The sequence below is a fragment of the Sorghum bicolor genome, chromosome 9, assembly GCF_000003195.3.
Source record: "Sorghum bicolor cultivar BTx623 chromosome 9, Sorghum_bicolor_NCBIv3, whole genome shotgun sequence".
Taxonomy (NCBI): domain Eukaryota; kingdom Viridiplantae; phylum Streptophyta; class Magnoliopsida; order Poales; family Poaceae; genus Sorghum; species Sorghum bicolor.
In genome coordinates this window covers 43,273,772-43,290,304 of record NC_012878.2, presented here as the reverse complement: position 1 = coordinate 43,290,304, position 16,533 = coordinate 43,273,772, and the positions used below count along the sequence as shown (strand labels likewise).

At 44.9% G+C, this 16,533-nt stretch overlaps 1 protein-coding gene and 1 long non-coding RNA gene across 7 annotated transcripts; both read left to right on the top strand.

The window, feature by feature from the left end:
- LOC110430342 lies at positions 2,611-3,151 on the top strand. The gene is made up of 3 exons (XR_002447788.1): positions 2,611-2,705; positions 2,779-2,907; positions 3,110-3,151. It is a non-coding gene; the product is annotated as an uncharacterized LOC110430342 (long non-coding RNA).
- On the top strand, positions 3,180-5,799 carry LOC110430130. Of its 6 annotated transcripts, XM_021447156.1 has the most exons (7): positions 3,180-3,254; positions 3,349-3,749; positions 3,832-4,252; positions 4,336-4,501; positions 4,577-4,669; positions 4,736-5,170; positions 5,299-5,799. In XM_021447156.1, the coding sequence occupies exons 3-7, from the start codon at positions 4,083-4,085 to the stop codon at positions 5,461-5,463; spliced, it is 1,029 nt and encodes a 342-aa protein (XP_021302831.1). In that variant the 5' UTR covers positions 3,180-3,254; positions 3,349-3,749; positions 3,832-4,082; the 3' UTR covers positions 5,464-5,799. The 6 variants fall into 6 exon arrangements, 5 of the variants coding, with proteins under 5 accessions (XP_021302831.1, XP_021302832.1, XP_021302834.1 ...); XR_002447372.1 differs by having other exon boundaries at positions 3,349-4,252; positions 5,052-5,170; XM_021447157.1 differs by lacking the exon at positions 3,832-4,252 and having other exon boundaries at positions 3,349-3,527.

Genomic DNA, 16,533 nt, shown 5'->3' with positions numbered 1-16,533 from the left:
TTCAGCAAAAACTGGTAACACAAGCTAAGCAATGGCAAATTGCTTTCATGAGCTTGATGGTAGAGATATATACTAGTTGTAGCATACTTATGATTCTTAATGAAATGTGTTTGATTAGGCATGGCAAATTAGAACGTAGGAACAACTTGGAATATTTCAATTCTATTCTAGTTGTCAAATGTGCCATATTCTTGATTTTCTCCATGCAGAGCAAAGTCTACAAAGTTAATCTGCCGACTGTAGCATCAGAGTTCCACCTAACTATACAAACGTCCATATGGGGTCAAACTTCCATTCTGTGCATCAGAGTCCCATTAGGTTTGAAGAAAAAGTTAATCTGATTCTTTATGAACAAAAAAATCCCTCCTAAGTATACAAATGTCCATTCTAGGGTCAAACTTCCATTCTATACATCAGAGTCCCATTTCTTAGGTTTCAAAAAAAGTTAATTGACAAAGGTGCCCCTTAAATCTCTGTGCAACTGAAGCGCAGTAATGACTATTACTTTTCTTTAGGAAATGAACTACAGCTAAATAGGGCCAATTCTCTTACCTCTCCCACCGATGGCCCAATGAGGCCCAATTTGAAACTGAACTTCCAGTAGCTATATATGAAGCCGAAACTGACCAGCTCCTCACCAACCAAAATGGACTAGCTCTGTGCCAGCCAAAACGGACTAGCTCTGATTTTGAACTTGTTGATTTCAGAACTGATGTTTATATTTATAGCTTTCTGAAACTAGAATACACAAATGGAAGCTACAACATAAAACTGATCATACACACAATAATTTCAAACTATTAAATGAAGCATATACATTGACCATAAAACGCATCAGATTGACGCTAGGTTGGTTAGGCTGGTCTGCGCATTAGTACAAAAGGGGGTAGGGTAAAATCGTCGTTAAACATAGGTAGGGTAAAATCAGACTAAAAGTCAGGTAGGGTAAAATCAGACTTAAAGGCAGGTAGGGTAAGATAAGCCTAAAAGGGGGCAGGGTAAAATCATCCTTAAAGGCATGTAGGGTAATATCTGTGTTGGTAAAATCAGTCTTAAAGTCAGGTTTCCCCTCTCTTGTGGTGGGCCCCCATGAATCTTACCATGCCCAACGGGCGGCACAGCACGGTCGAGCATGACACAGGCAGCCCGATGGCCTTGTATACTGCTGGGCGGGGCCCGAGAAGTCCTGCTACTGGGCCCAGAAGATGAAACAGGGTAAAAACCCCTAGCAGTTGAAGCGAATGCTAAGTCATCTGGCGAGGCCGGCAGCAGTGGAGCAGGTATGCCGCGGTGAAGCTAGCAGCAGGTGTCTCTAATCAGCGCTAAGCAGGTATGTTGCCATGATTTTAATCTCGTTTGGCGTTCATGTTTGATTTTGAGGGGCCTCCAAATGTTTTCTCAAATAATGTTGATTGTTGCTAGGGTTTGTTGCAAATGAATTCGGCATTAAGAATAGATACACCATTGCATGTTTTAAATGGATCTTATAGTGTAGTCACAAAAAGAGAGAGGATTTGATATAGGGTAAACAGGATAGAATAATATGTTTTACTATGAACTAAACTTTTGAAACACGAATTCGTGTCGAGGAGACCAGCATCCGTGTATATGGAAACAAGAATCCGTTTATGGTAAATATATTCGGTAATTTTTAGGTCATATCCTGTAGCAAATTGTCGTGGGCTAGACAGAGCCAGGTGACATATATGTATGGGAGAATTATGTGTATGGCCCTAATGTGTCAGGTCTGCTGCGTTGGGACCTATGCATTTTTTATAATTGCAAAAGTTAGCCTCATACATGCTCCGAAAGAAAAGACTGTTGCTTCATGCCCACATGAATTAGGATTTAGCATTTCAGATTTGTATACTGAATAATTGAGATTAAGGAAGTAGGAAAAGAATATGAAACTAAGTAAGCAGCCTTGTCAAATTGGCAGTGAAGCCATATCATTTTTAATGAATATTTGAGTGCATTGTAATCGTAGCAATGTATTTATGTATAGGAGGAAATCGAGGAACAAGAGGAAATGGAGGAACATGAGGAAATGGAGGAACAGGAAGGAAATCCTCCAAAAGAGAGAGGAGGTGCTAACATGAGATTCACAACAAATGAAATAATGAAGCTGAGGCATAGACTGTCAGAGGATGCAGTGAATATGATCAAAGAGGTCGGCTTTGAGGATTGTTGGATATATCTTTGTTTTCCCTAGGGTGCAGAGATTTGATCCGATTGGTGTGCAGCAAATGCAAAGTCGTGAATTCCAATGACCAATCTTATATCCTCTTTGATATGGACCACGAGAACCTGCGCTACATGACGGCTGAGGCAATAAATGTAATCCTTGGTGCTCCAAAAGGCACGGAAGCAATGCAGTGCCTGAGGTGGCGGGCACGGAGCTGGTTCAACTGCTGCGTGCATTGTTTGACCTAGGTCCGAAAGATCATATTACTAACAATCACATCTTATCTGCGACAGAGTATGCTAAGAAATTTGATGATGTGCACCTTGAAGTCACATGCTTCTTCTTGCTTCTATTTAATGGGCTGCTGATGCCCAGCACTGCACAGTATATCTCTGTTCGTTCCATTGGTTATGCTGCGGACTTGGAATGGATAGGCAAAGTTAACTGGTGTAAGCTTGCACTGGACAATATTGCATTGAGTTTTGTCTGCAGATCTGTTTATAACCCAGCAACATTACTTGTAAGCTTCTTTCCTCTTATCCTTCATTTTTCTTGGGACACATTCACTCTCTAAAAGTGATTTTGGTTTATAGATTTTTTTGCTTGACATTATTGATTGGGGTCATCAAGAGGATGGTGAGCCTATTGTTCCTCGAATAAATTTCTATACTTCAGAGAAGGTGTTGGAGCTTACATCAAAGTTAGATATAAATAAAATAAAGGTAATGTTTTTTTATCTCAGAAAAGTAGTTCCATTAAACATTGGCTCTAACCATATCTCCAGAGACCAAATGAGATACAAAGTCTAGTGCACGATCAGTATACATACAAGTTTCAGTATCCTCCATGTGTTAATGTTTTTACTCTATGATCTTGCTATAAATTGTTGATGCATTGAATTACATTTTATGTGCATGTTTGTAGTTCAAACCCTGGGAGGACACTGTCTATGCCAAGAAAGGCGTAGAACAGCCTCAGATCCATAAAGGGGTATAACAGCGCAAACGGACTAAGAAGATGCCTAGGAAGCAGCCCAAACAAGATGCAAGGAAAAAGGAATCTAAAAAAGGTACTTTCCACTTTCCACTGCACATTGAAGTTGAATACTTTCCACTGAAGTTGAGTACTTTCCACTGAAGTTGAGTACTTTCAAGAATGTGCAGAAGATGGCACATCAATGCCCATTCCTCTGCTAAAGGATTTGTTGAAGTCGTGTCTTGAAATGCTTCCAAGGGATATGCAATCTTCAGCCATCATAGCCGTGGATCTGGCTCAATGGGAGATAGCAAGTAATGTAAAGCGCATCATTAATGACCACGTGATCAGCGTTGCCACAAATATGGTGAGTCAGTTTCAAACTGATCTTGATCCCAATAAATCTGCTAGTAGTTCTAAGGATCCAATGACGTCCCTGGGTGTTGATGCCAATAATTCTGCTGGTAATTCTAAGGATCTAGTGACGCCCCAAGATGTTGGTTCGCCATATATTGGGGATCTAGTGATGACCTCCAGGGACAGTGCTTCTACATTGCCATATATTGGGTATCCAGTGAACCCCTCCAGGGTCAGTGCTTCTTTACCGCCATATCCTTTTCTTTCCTCCCGTCTTTCCGCTATAGATGCGGTGAAAGTTCCTGCTTCTGCAGCACGTATTCTTTCAAGCATAAGGAAGAGGAGGTGCGGTAAGATCAAGATGTCTGCAGTTGAATGGCCATATGCTTGCAAAGAACTATCTCAAAGGTTTATTGAGTTAGCAGCAAATAGAAATATGATAGAGCAAGAGAAAAAATAGTAGCCAGGGATAGAGGACGAGAGAGAGACACTGTAGGGGATAGAGAAGGAGACAGGGAAAGGGGAAGAGACACTGCAGGGGAATGTGCAAAACATTCCCAAACCCATGATTAGGCAGTCTGTATGGCAACGCAGGATCAGTTCGCAAAACATTTTTAGTAAATATGGAAGACCACCATTTGCATCTCCAGTGTTTAGTGAACGTGTTGTGCCGACAAAAGATATGGCCAATGAGACCATCAGTCATTTGTGTTCTAGCAAGACTTTACCTGAAGAGTAAGTATCATGTCATGTTTTATTTACTTGTCAATAAGACCCTTAATAAGATTTTCCTTACTATGTGTTGAATTTGTCGACAGAGAGACATTGATACGTATCAGAGGGGTGAGCATCTCTAAAAATGCACTGACCGGGCTGTTCTTGAACAATGAGAAGATAAGTCTGGACATCATGAGAGCATTCCTAATATGCTTCAGATCTGATAACCATTCTAGAACAAAATTCTTTTTCCTGCCACAATCGATGGTAAGTCATTACCCACAATTATCCCCCCCTCCTAACCTGTGATTTAGCCTCATAGTAAAAATGCAACTTGTGCAGGAGTCTATTGAGGGTGGGGAATTAGAAAGAGATTTTCTACAAGCTCTGGATCAGGATATGAGGTCCAAACAGTCAGTGCGGAATTCTCGGCTGGTAAGTGTCTTCCATGTGTCATGTATGGATGTCTATGTATGGAGGTTAACAAATTTGTCTCTATAGATATTTATCCCTGTGATCACCGGTGATGGCCGTATATTTGTCTTTTGTTACAATTCAAAGCACGTTAAGTTAGAGTTTCTAAGCTGCAAAAATTCTGATGAATCCTGGTCTGAAGGTGACACCATGTGCAATACCATCTTTGACAAACTAGAATTTGCTGTAGACATGAATGGGGTGCTATCCTGCCATAGAAGGAACTGTCATGTTAATTGGTCCTCTCACATGGATAAGATATCTGATAGTAGTTTATTGGCCTTACTATTTATGGAGCACTTCTGTGGTGAGGGGGATTGGCTGAAGGATGATATGATTACAGATTATAAAGGTATAGTTGTGCGTTACCTTTTATACCACAAATTAAACGAAGTGGCCCTGCCTGAGGAGTTCCCTCGGTCGCTGCCCCAGGAGTTTAACGAGCCACTTACCAATATGCCGGTAAGGCCTTAACTATTCATCTTTTTGTCTATCATTTGTACAAGTGTTTTAACTTTGTTGCATTCTTGCAGCGGAATCTTTTTGGATATCATTTGTACATGTGTTTTACTTTTGTTGCATTCTTGCAGGGGGGTGTCGCCAGGTGCTTAAGAAAGAAGAGGAAAATACTAGAGAAGGGAACTATGACAAATAGGAAAAGACTAGAGAAGGAAACTATGACAAAGAAGCTGAAAATGCAGACTGGGAAGTCAAATCCAAAGCCAAGGCAGCAGGCGGCAACAAAGAATTTGTAGATTGGGAAGGGAAATCCAAAGACAGGGCAGCAGGCGGCAACAAAGAATTTGCAGACTGGGAAGGCAAATCCAAAGACAAGGCAGTAGGCGGCAACAAAGAACTTGCAGACTGGGAAGGCAAATCCAAAGTCAAGGCAGCAGGAGGCAACAAATAAAACCAAGTGAAGGAAACAGAAGGCAAAGTAGAAAAAGAATGCGAAGAGCAATGGCTGCGGAAGTAGGTTGGGACCCTTTTTTCATGTAAACAGTGCAGGTGGTTAAGCCCCAAGTGTGGGAGTTGGCGTGAAACCTTTTGTTGTGTACATAGTGCAGGTGGTTAAGACCTTTTGTTGTGTACATAGTGCAGGTGGTTAAGCCCAAAGTGTGGGAGCTGGCTGGAACTGGTTTCCAAAACAATGCGGTGTGCTGTGAATTGTCACAGAACCGACCAAATTATAAGAGTTCAAGTACAGAAACGATCGTCAAACAATCAAGTTTCTAGACTTGAGCCCATATAATCCCGGTAGTCAATCGAAATCACGAAGGACTTCGAACCAACTCGCAACAAACCAAGATCGTAATAGTTCAACATAAACACAACGAATGTTACATAGTCATTCATTGCCGTCGAGCGGCACCACATCGGAGTATTAAGTTATTACAACACTTGTTCGAAGTAGCGGAAGCAAAATAAGTACACACACTTGTTCAAAGTTCAGTTCACAAGTTCGTTACTGCCAGAGTCTAGGTCATCCTCCCAAAAGCATCATAGACGAGAAGATTAGAGAACCGTGCCCACGGTTAGTCCTCATCCCCAGCGGGATGGAGACAGGTCTTGCAGAAACCGTCATAGAAGATATCATCTGCAACAGGTGGGAATAAACCCTGAGTACGAGGATGTACTCAGCTAGACTTACCCGTCTAGTAACATAAAAGACATCAAGGATCATGCAAGGCTGAGTTTTAAGTGGAGCTGGTTGACTCACCTCTTTGCCAAAAGCTTAACTTACCACTAAGTTATTTTAAGAGCATCAGATTTATTTATCATCAGCCTACCACTAGATTAGCACCTATACTACAATACATCACTTGATTATTCCAAACAATAATAACCATATCAATTTCATCATAGGTTCTTCTTGCTATCATCATTATCATGAACCAAGTTTATTAGTGAATGCTACGTTTGCCGCTGCTCTGTCAAGTTCTCACTAACTGGGAGAGACGGCGATTCGAATCGAATTCCTATCCAGCTGGAGGTTTATTCCTAGCACTCACCCAAGCATCCCCTGCCGGAGAGCCAAAGGGTCACCTTTGGTACGACTCAGAAATCGCGGCTCCGATCAGCGCCGCACTCCCAGGGCTACCACTCTGCCAGGGAGGTCAGGAATTTTAACTCACCTGCCTTTGGACTTACGCCAATGGTCCCCCGCACACCGCACTTCCTCCGGTAGTGCGCACTTTATACTTGCCGGTCTTCCGGCCTGAGTCATACTACTCGGCTTCGCGGTCGGAACGAGTTATCCGGCCAACTAAGTGTCAGGCATGCGTTCAACATGACAAGAGGACGTGCAACGATCGGTCCTTAGCTGCCACAGACGGAGTTACTACACACTTGCAAAACTCCGCCCGGCTTAAGTCAATTTGATCAGGTTCCATCCACGATAGCACATATAGACCATCGCGACTCGACACAACCCTATATCGCGCGGATGACAGAATATCACCCGACTTCTACCGATTAAAGCATAGCTAAGCTGCTACTCGAACCTAACTCTACAACCAGGGAGGGTAAGTTATCTGGACAAGGATAGAGTAGAATGCAGCAACAGTTTCATCACAACTCCTATACGTAATGCATCAATAGATATAACGTATTAAGTAAACTTTCGAAAATAGAGGAGGCTTAAAATGCTCCGGGGCTTGCCTTTCACGAACGATGCCGGCTCGTGATTCGGGCACTCAACTTCTTCTTCGGGCTCCTCGAGTCCGGCTTGCTGGACCTCCACCTCCTGGCTGCCTTCCTGGCCTTCGGGGTTCGCTTGGAGCTCGAAGGAAACTGCCACGTCCGGTGCACCTATTGCATGCTCGATGAATGAGAAGGTGCACATGCCACAGATGAATGCTTAATAACACAAGCAACTCACTGGACACTCATTTACGGAGCAAGAGTTATACTAACTCACATGAATAAACAAGTTAACATAACCCAAACCTATTATGGCACCAAAGCAGCCAACGACACAAAACAAGTATGCTCAGTAAATAAATCATAATTATAGATAGGCAGGTCCAACAAACATGAGTAAGGACATTATGGAAAGCTTAGGAAATTGTCTACAACTCATCTTTAAACATGACAGCAAGATTCAAACATTAAACTAGTCATTTTAACAAAGTTCCAGGTTCTGTCCCAGAAAAACAGAGAACCCCTATTTCTGGAACCCAACTTGGAACAGCTATAACTTTTAAACTACTTGGCCAAATGACCTCAAATTTAAACCTCAGTTAGTTCAACAAGTTTAGAACAACTTTGTTTTATACAAGTTTCACAGAAAGTCAAGTTATCATTAAGCAAAGTTAAATTACTCACTTGCTGTCCAGAACAGCATTTAACCCTATAGTTAATTATTTAATGACATGATCAAAACACAAACCATGCCAACCACATGACTCATGAGCACAAACATATTACAAGGTCACCAGACCATTAGTTGAAAACCCCAAAACAATTACTTAACAAGGCATTTATTAATTAATTTTAGATAAGGCATATTTACAAGATATTAGTTAAAGTGCTCAGAAAAATCTACAAAAATTACAGAGGTACAAGTATAACATCAGATCACCACCATAAAAATTTCAGGACCAATGCACATGCCAAATTAAAGATATGCATTTAACATGTATCAAGGCATTTATTTCATAAATTCATAAACATGACTTATATAGTGTCAAACAACAGATTTCAGATTATTTATATCTTAGGAATACCATAAACAAGTTTACCACCAAAATAGAGCACCAGCATAAGCACCAATTATTTTATGTGATTTAATTAAAGAAACAAGCCATATTTCAAACACAAATTACATATCACAACTGCAGTGCTCCAAAAATCATGAAATAATTATCAGAGCACTCTAATGCCATGCAAAGACCACCATAAAATTTTCAGAGCAAACTAATCAGTAAAACCAGGGATATGCATTTATCCATAAATAACAAGATTAAATCCTTAATAAATAATTTCTCAGAAAACATGATTCATTTTATATTTTTATTAAATACTAGCCATCTCAAGAAACAACACAAAATTTGTTTCACAATTTTTGGATCTCAGAAACAGGAGATATGATTTTTGCAAGAAAGCCAAAAATCAGGATTTTGAATAAAAGAAAAGGAGGGAAAGAGAGAGTCGCTGACAGTGGGTCCCACCCGTCAGGCTCTTCTTCCTCGCGGCCGAGGCGATCTTCGCCGGCGATTTCTCCGCGACGGCGAGGTCTCCGGCCAAACCCAGGGCATCAACGTGATCCCCAAACCCTAACGACTCGATTGACCCCACTTTTGCCACGGCGGAGCCACCGGAAGGGACTCACCGTCGGCAATGGCGGCTCGGCGGAGGTGCTCGGCGTTACGCCGGAGCCCTCAGGCCGGTAGAGCGTGACCTAAGGCCTTCTACAGCACCAGCAGACTAGGGCGAAGCTTCCTAGGTACGCGGCTTGGCCTGGATCCCCGTGGAAAGCGCTGGCCATGAGAGCACCCAACTCCGGCGGAAGCACGGTGGCGCTGCACACCGTGTCCGGCGACGGAGAACCCGGTAGAGCGTCCACCAGGTGGCGCAAAAGCTCGCTAATGACCCAAGCTACCTCTAGGACCTAACCAAAGACGATGAGAAGCCTCACAACACTCGGCATTGAGTTCGCCGGAGAAGAGGGTCACGGCGGACCGATTTGGGGGAAGAAGGAAATGTCGGCTCACCGGTGGGTTTCTCGGCGAGTTAGAGGGTGGAGCTTGGAGAGCGGCTCACGGCGGAGCTTTGGGTGGAGTTTGGCGGACGGAGACGCAGAGAGGAGCGCACACGAGCTCGCCGGAGTGAGCTCGCGGCGGAGAGCCCGCTGCGGGCGAGGTTCAGGCGAGAGAGGGCGAGGCAGAGCGAAGTGGACGCGTCCACTCGCTCGGGGCGTCGCCGTGGTGGTCATGCACGCGACGAGGGCTGACAGGTGGGGCCAGGAACGGCGTACGGGCGCCAAATGGCGACGGAGCGCTGCCGCCGGTCGGCCACGTCGGCGAGGTCAGCTTGATTCAGACAGCGCATCGACCGACTGACAGAGCGACTTCACCGGTGATTATCTCCCAAACCAGAGCGAATTAGGAGATGGTGTAGTTGACAAACTTGGAGTACTAGGCGAGATCTACAACTTTGTCAACTAGAGTAAAGACTAGATCGGCCTGGATTGAAAGATATGGAGTTTCCAAAATCGATCGCGGAAACTGCAAACCACCCGGGACTTAGAAAATTTTCTAAGTGTGGAAAACAGCCCCAAATCTGCCTTGTGGGCCACTTTTGAGCTATTTGTGGTCATTTTCATGAGATGGCCATAAAACAACTTTTGTTCCTTATAAAATTTTCTACAACTTTTCTGTAGGAAGTTTTGACATGCAAACATTTTATGAAACACTTTTTAAAAGCCTAAGCAAAAGGGGTTTCTAGGGCCTATTTGCATAAGTAGGACTTAAGTGATTATTTTGGAGAAGTGATCAACATGAACATTGTTCCCAAGATTAAGTTAAGCATAGATAAGCTATTTACCAAGGCATTAAGCACAAACACAAGCATTGTTCACTCAAACATAAGCATAGGAAGCCTGTTTAAGCAATTTAAAACACATTTTTGCAAAGGATGACATGTCTCAAGATAAATGATGATCATGGATGCTTTGAAGGAAAGATGATGCTCATGCTATGCACATGTTTGATGCAACCATAACACTGGGGTGTTACAGCCCTCCCCCCTAACAAAAATCTCGTCCCGAGATTTGAAAGCTTACTGATTTTCGAAGAAGGTTTTGTAAACTTCTTTTAAATAATCCTCCGTCTCCCAAGTGGCATCTTCTTCCCCGTGGTTACTCCACAACACCTTGTAGAGTTTAACCACACGATTACGCGTTTCCCGTTCCTTGCGATCAAGAATCGCTACGGGTTTCTCCTCATACACCAAGTCGGACTTTAACTTGATATCCCGAATTTCCACTCGTTCCTCCGGTACACGAAGGCACTTCTTCAATTGTGATACGTGGAAAACGGGGAAGATAGCTCGAAGCGCAACTGGGAGTTGAACTTTGTATGCCACATTCCCTTTCCGTTCGAGAATCCGATAAGGTCCCACATAGCGAGGCGCAAGCTTTCGCTTGACTCCGAACCTTTGTACACCCTTCATCGGAGACACCTTGATGTACACATGGTCACCAACTGAAAACTCAATCGGCTTCCTTCTCTTGTCAGCATAACTTTTCTGACGAGCTTGAGCAGCTTCCAGGTGTTGCTGGATAACACGGACTTTCTGCTCCGCTTCGTTCACGAAATCGATGCCGTAGAATCTTCGCTCTCCAGCTTCTACCCAATTCAACGGGGTTCGACACTTTCGACCGTATAAGGCTTCAAATGGAGCCATTTTGATACTCTCCTGATAACTGTTGTTGTAGGAGAACTCAGCTAATGGCAACCACTTAACCCAAGAACCTTTTGATGAGAGAGCACATGCCCTCAACATATCTTCAAGGATCTAGTTAACTCGTTCAGTTTGACCTGCTGTTTGGGGGTGATAAGCAGAGCTGCGGACCAGGTGAGTACCAATCTGCTCATGAAGACATTCCCAAAAACGAGCAGTGAATTGTGGTCCACGATCAGATATGATTGTTCGAGGCACACCATACTGACGAACAATGTGCTCGAAATACAACTCCGCATACTGATGGGGACGATAATCAGTTCGGACTGGAATAAATCGAGCAACCTTGGTCAAACGATCCACAACCACCCAGATGGAGTCATAACCCTTAACAGAAGTTGGGAGTCCACTGATGAAATCCATGCTGACTTCTTCCCATTTCCAACCAGGAATTGACAAGGGTTGAAGTAAACCAGCTTTCAGGTGAACAGCCTTCACGCGACAACAATTGTCACAACGAGCGACAAAAGCCGCTATCTCCTTTTTCATCTTTGTCCACCAAAACAAAGGTTTCAGATCCTGATACATCTTGCTACTACCAGGATGGATAGACATTTTGGATGAATGAGCTTCAGATAAGATCTGATTTCGCAGCTCGCGGTCTTTCGGGACCACAAGTCGATCCTTGAACCAAAGAATTCCGTTTTCATCAACCCGGAAATGCTTGGTTTCTTCTTCTTTCATCTTTCTCTTGATATGGTGGATGCCTACATCTGTCTGCTGCAATTCGATGACTCGGTTGCGAATGGTACTTTCCAGAGAAATCTGGTTGAGCACAAGTGGATGCATAAGATGTGACAACAACGGATCTTCCACTTGGATTGAGTGACAGTGCGCTTTCCGACTCAAGGCATCCGCCACCACGTTTGCCTTGCCCGGATGATAGTGCACTTGGAGATTATAGTCTTTAATCAACTCAAGCCACCTTCGCTGCCGCATGTTCAGTTCAGGTTGAGTGAAGATATACTTGAGGCTCTTATGATCGGTGTAGATATTACACAGATTACCCAGCAGATAATGCCTCCAGATTTTCAAAGCATGAACAACTGCTGCCAATTCTAAGTCATGAGTGGGGTAATTGACCTCATGCTTTCGAAGTTGGCGCGAGGCATACGCGATAACGCGACCTTCCTGCATCAACACACAGCCTAAACCAATGCCTGATGCGTCACAAAAGACATCGAAAGGCTTCTCGATATCAGGTTGAGCTAGGACAGGAGCTGATGTCAACAGTGTCCTCAACTTGTGGAATGCCTCTTCACACTCAGGTGTCCACACAAACTTCTCATCTTTCTGAAGTAGACGAGTCATAGGCTTGGATATTTTGGAGAACTCCGGAATAAATCGACGGCAATACCCAGCCAGACCGAGAAAACTCCGAACCTCGTGTACCGAAGTTGGAACTTTCCAATCCAGCACCTCTTGCACCTTAGCCGGATCTACTGATATGCCTTCTTCAGATAAGACATGGCCCAAGAAAGGTACTTTCTTTAGCCAAAACTCGCATTTGCTAAACTTAGCATAAAGCTGATGTTCGCGCAAACGCGACAACACGACACGCAGATGCTCTGCATGCTCCTCTTCATTGCAAGAATATACCAAGATATCATCAATGAAGACCACTACAAACTTGTCCAATTCGGGCATGAACACCGAATTCATAAGATACATGAAATGAGCAGGTGCATTCGTAAGCCCGAAGGACATGACAAGGTACTCATACAACCCATACCTCGTCGAGAAAGCCGTCTTAGGGATATCTTCAGGACGGATCTTGATCTGATGGTACCCAGATCGCAAATCAATCTTGGAGAATACCTTAGCTTTAGACAACTGATCAAACAAGATGTCAATGCGAGGAAGAGGGTATTTGTTCTTGATAGTCACCGCATTTAGAGGACGATAGTCCACACACATGCGCAAAGACTGATCCTTCTTCTTCACAAAGATAGCCGGACAACCCCAAGGAGAAGAACTAGGACGAATAAGACCCTTCTGCAACAACTCATTTAGTTGGGTCTTAAGCTCAGCTAATTCATTAGGCGGCATCCTATAAGGTCTTCTAGAGATCGGAGCGGTGCCTGGAATCAATTCAATTTTAAACTCCACATCCCGATCCGGAGGAAGCCCGGGTAGATCATCAGGAAAAACATCCGGAAACTCACACACCACCGGAATATCCTGAATAGCCTTAGAGATAACTGCATTCACAGTGCTACAGATTTGAATATCACGAGGGAGTTGCACTAGAAATGCCTCCTTGGTATCTGGGTCTTTCAACATCACTGCACGAGTGGTGGTGTCTATAAGAACTCCATTACCACTCATCCACTTCATCCCCAGAATTACATCTATGCCCACACCGGGTAAAACAACCAGATCAGCAAGAAACTGACGGCCTCCTATCTCCAGAGTTGCCCCCAAAACCACTTGATTGGTGGAAATATCATTCCCCGCAGCACTAATACAATAACTGCCCTTATCAAGTGTGATGGTCTTGATGCTATGCTTAGATACAAATTCAGAACTCACAAAAGAATGCGATGCTCCAGAATCAAAAAGCACGAGTGCATCATGTTGATTGACCAGAAACTTACCAGCCGTGACTACCTCACCAGCAGGGATTGCCTCCACAGTTGTGTAATGAACACGCCCCTGACGGACGTTCCCCTGGTTGCCCTTCTTTGGCGGGTAAGGACAGTTGCTCTGCCAATGCCCGGTCTGATTGCAGTTCCAGCACGGACGGTTGGCAGGTGGAGTCTTGGCATAGTTGGGACCCGTGTTGCCCCTAGGAAGAGCAATAGAGTACCCCTTGCGGAAACCCGTCTTTGCCTGATTCTTCTTCATTGGAGGGCGGTATCGCTAGTTGGGGGTTGGAGCACGGAATGGTGGCTTAGCTGCCACTGGAGCCTTGGACTGAGATGATCCTGCCCCGGCCTCAAAAGCCCTCTTGCGAGTCTTGGTCGCAGTGTACACAGTGTTATAGTTCTCTTGGGTGAGAGCATCACTGACAAACTCGTTGAAAGTTGCACACTTAGTGCGGCCCATAGTCTTCAGCAATTTGGGACCCAAACCCCGCTTGAAACTAGCGATCTTTTTCGTCTCCGTGTTCACAAACTCAGGAGCATACCTAGACAAGTGATTGAAAGCATGCAAATACTCCTTCAGAGTCTTGTTGCCCTGAGTCAGCTGCATGAACTCGGTGTGCTTCATCTCCATAACACCCGGAGGAATAAAATGCCCTCTAAAAGCATCACGGAAAAGATTCCAATCAAGCACGGTGTCGGCTGGAAGAGCTTCCCGATACTGATTCCACCAGATGCCTGCCGGTCCTTGCAGTTGATGAGCTGCATACTCTGCCTTCAAACCTTCAGTCAAACGAAGTAGGCGAAACTTTTGTTCCACCGTATTCAGCCACTCTTCAGCTTGAAGGGGTTCTTCCGCTTCTCTGAAAGGTGGGGGCTTCGTATCCATGAAGTCCTTGAAACTACTATACTGGTTAGGAGCTGGCCCTTCCTGTGCATTACGGCCTCCCTGATTTGCCATCCGGTTGATGGTCTCAGTGAGCATCCTCTAATTTTCCACCATCATTTGCATCAGCTCAGCTGGATTTGGTAGTGGAGGAGGAGGTGGTGGATTCATGTTTGCACGCTGTTCCGCACCTCGGGTGCCACGAGACATCTGAAAAGACACAGTCAGTGAGCATTGATGATGACAAGATTTGCCGCAGAAGAATTTATATTCATGCCTGAAAGTATTCGAGAGAATAGCTTTACAGAAAGGCACAACAATTCCATTCCACAAAACAACATCACCAATCCAACACATGACATAGATATCCGCAATACGCACCACAACGGAAAACATCGGCATAACATAACGATCATAAAGACTGCACATAGGGTCCATGAAGGTATTACACCCCTCCAGTACATGCCATGAGTCAAGGTCAAAGTTTCGGATTACACATGGTTACAAAAGCAACACAGCGACTGGCATACAACAAAAGATCCTGGCAGCAACTACTCACTACTCCCTACACTCCAGGCTCGTCGTCCGAGTCAGCGTCAAAGATCGCCTCTCCATCCTCGTCGCTAACCGGCTCAAGCTCCTCGTCCTCCACGTCCTCGTGTAAAGGTGGTGCAGCCGCTGCTGGTCCATCAACCTCCATACCATCATCATCGGCCACAATCACCTGAGGTCCCACCTCTGGATACACGGGTATAGGGCGAGGAATAGGGTGTAGCAAGTTGTTGAGACGGTGAATCTCCACAAGACCAGCCTCAATCTGACCCTGTAGATAGTTCTCCCGCTCAAGCGACTGAACTCGGTGCATCTCCCATGCTCGGCGCCTGTTCTCCGACACACGGAGTGCAGTATCCCTCTCACGGGTGAGCTGCACCAAGCGCTCCTGCAAAGTCTCCCTCTCTCGAGCTAACTGGCTCATCTGATCCTGCTTATGATCTCTCTCTCTGATGGCCTTCACCCACTGCTGTCTACGGTACTCCGCTATGTCCTCCCAGTCATTGCGGTCCTTCTGAGTTTGCTCCAGGAGTCTAGCTTGCTTGCGAAACTTGCGAGCACGCTTTTCAGCCTTCCGCTGCATCTCCTGGGCCCTGCGAATAGCCACCATCACCTGTGCATAGGTGCCCTCTCGCTGACTGATCAGCTTGAGTACAGCCATCATAGCACTCATAGCAGGACTAGTGCTCTCAGCTCTCTCTCCTCTGCCTCGAACCAAAGCACAACCATCAGCCTGTTTCCACTCCGCGGCTGCTGGGTCAGCACTAGGAATGGAGGCCGCTGGTCCTCCTGTCAGCTCGTCACCACACCTCTGACAGATGTCGAGCAGGATAGTCTGGGCTGCAACCTGAGCTGCCTCCCAAGGAGTCTGCCCATCTGAGCTGCACGTCCAGCCTGTCCATGCAGGCTTGTCCCCATGGGGAGGGACAACTCCCTGCACAGCAAACCACTGGATCCCTCCTGTGCTCTCCATCTCCCACCAAGAATACTAAGGTGGCTCAGTATACCCAACAGTCCGTAACACTCTCCAGAGCAGGGTAGGAGTGCCAAACTCGTGCAAGAAAGTGTCACTGGGACGAGGTGAAGCGGGTGCGTCCATCTGTGGAAAGAAATAGGAATACCATGGGTAAAAGAGGATTAGTTGAAGCAACATTTTAATTAATTAAAAAGGGACGAAATTGTAAGGGAAGAAGCGGACAGAATGTATGTATGAATGCGACATGATGCATGCACGAACCGTACGTCCTCACAAACTTAGAAAATTAATATTCTAACGGATATACGGTGGCATACATTCGTCTCTCGATACGGTAACTATCGGTTTATACGTGCGCTGT

Coding starts and splice junctions, on each gene's coding strand:
- LOC110430130 (XM_021447156.1), top strand. CDS start 4,083: ATGATTAGGCAGTCTGTATGGCAACGCAGGATCAGTTCGCAAAACATT. Junction 4,502..4,576: donor TTTTCCTGCCACAATCGATG/GTAAGTCATTAC, acceptor CAACTTGTGCAG/GAGTCTATTGAGGGTGGGGA. Junction 5,171..5,298: donor AGCCACTTACCAATATGCCG/GTAAGGCCTTAA, acceptor GCATTCTTGCAG/GGGGGTGTCGCCAGGTGCTT.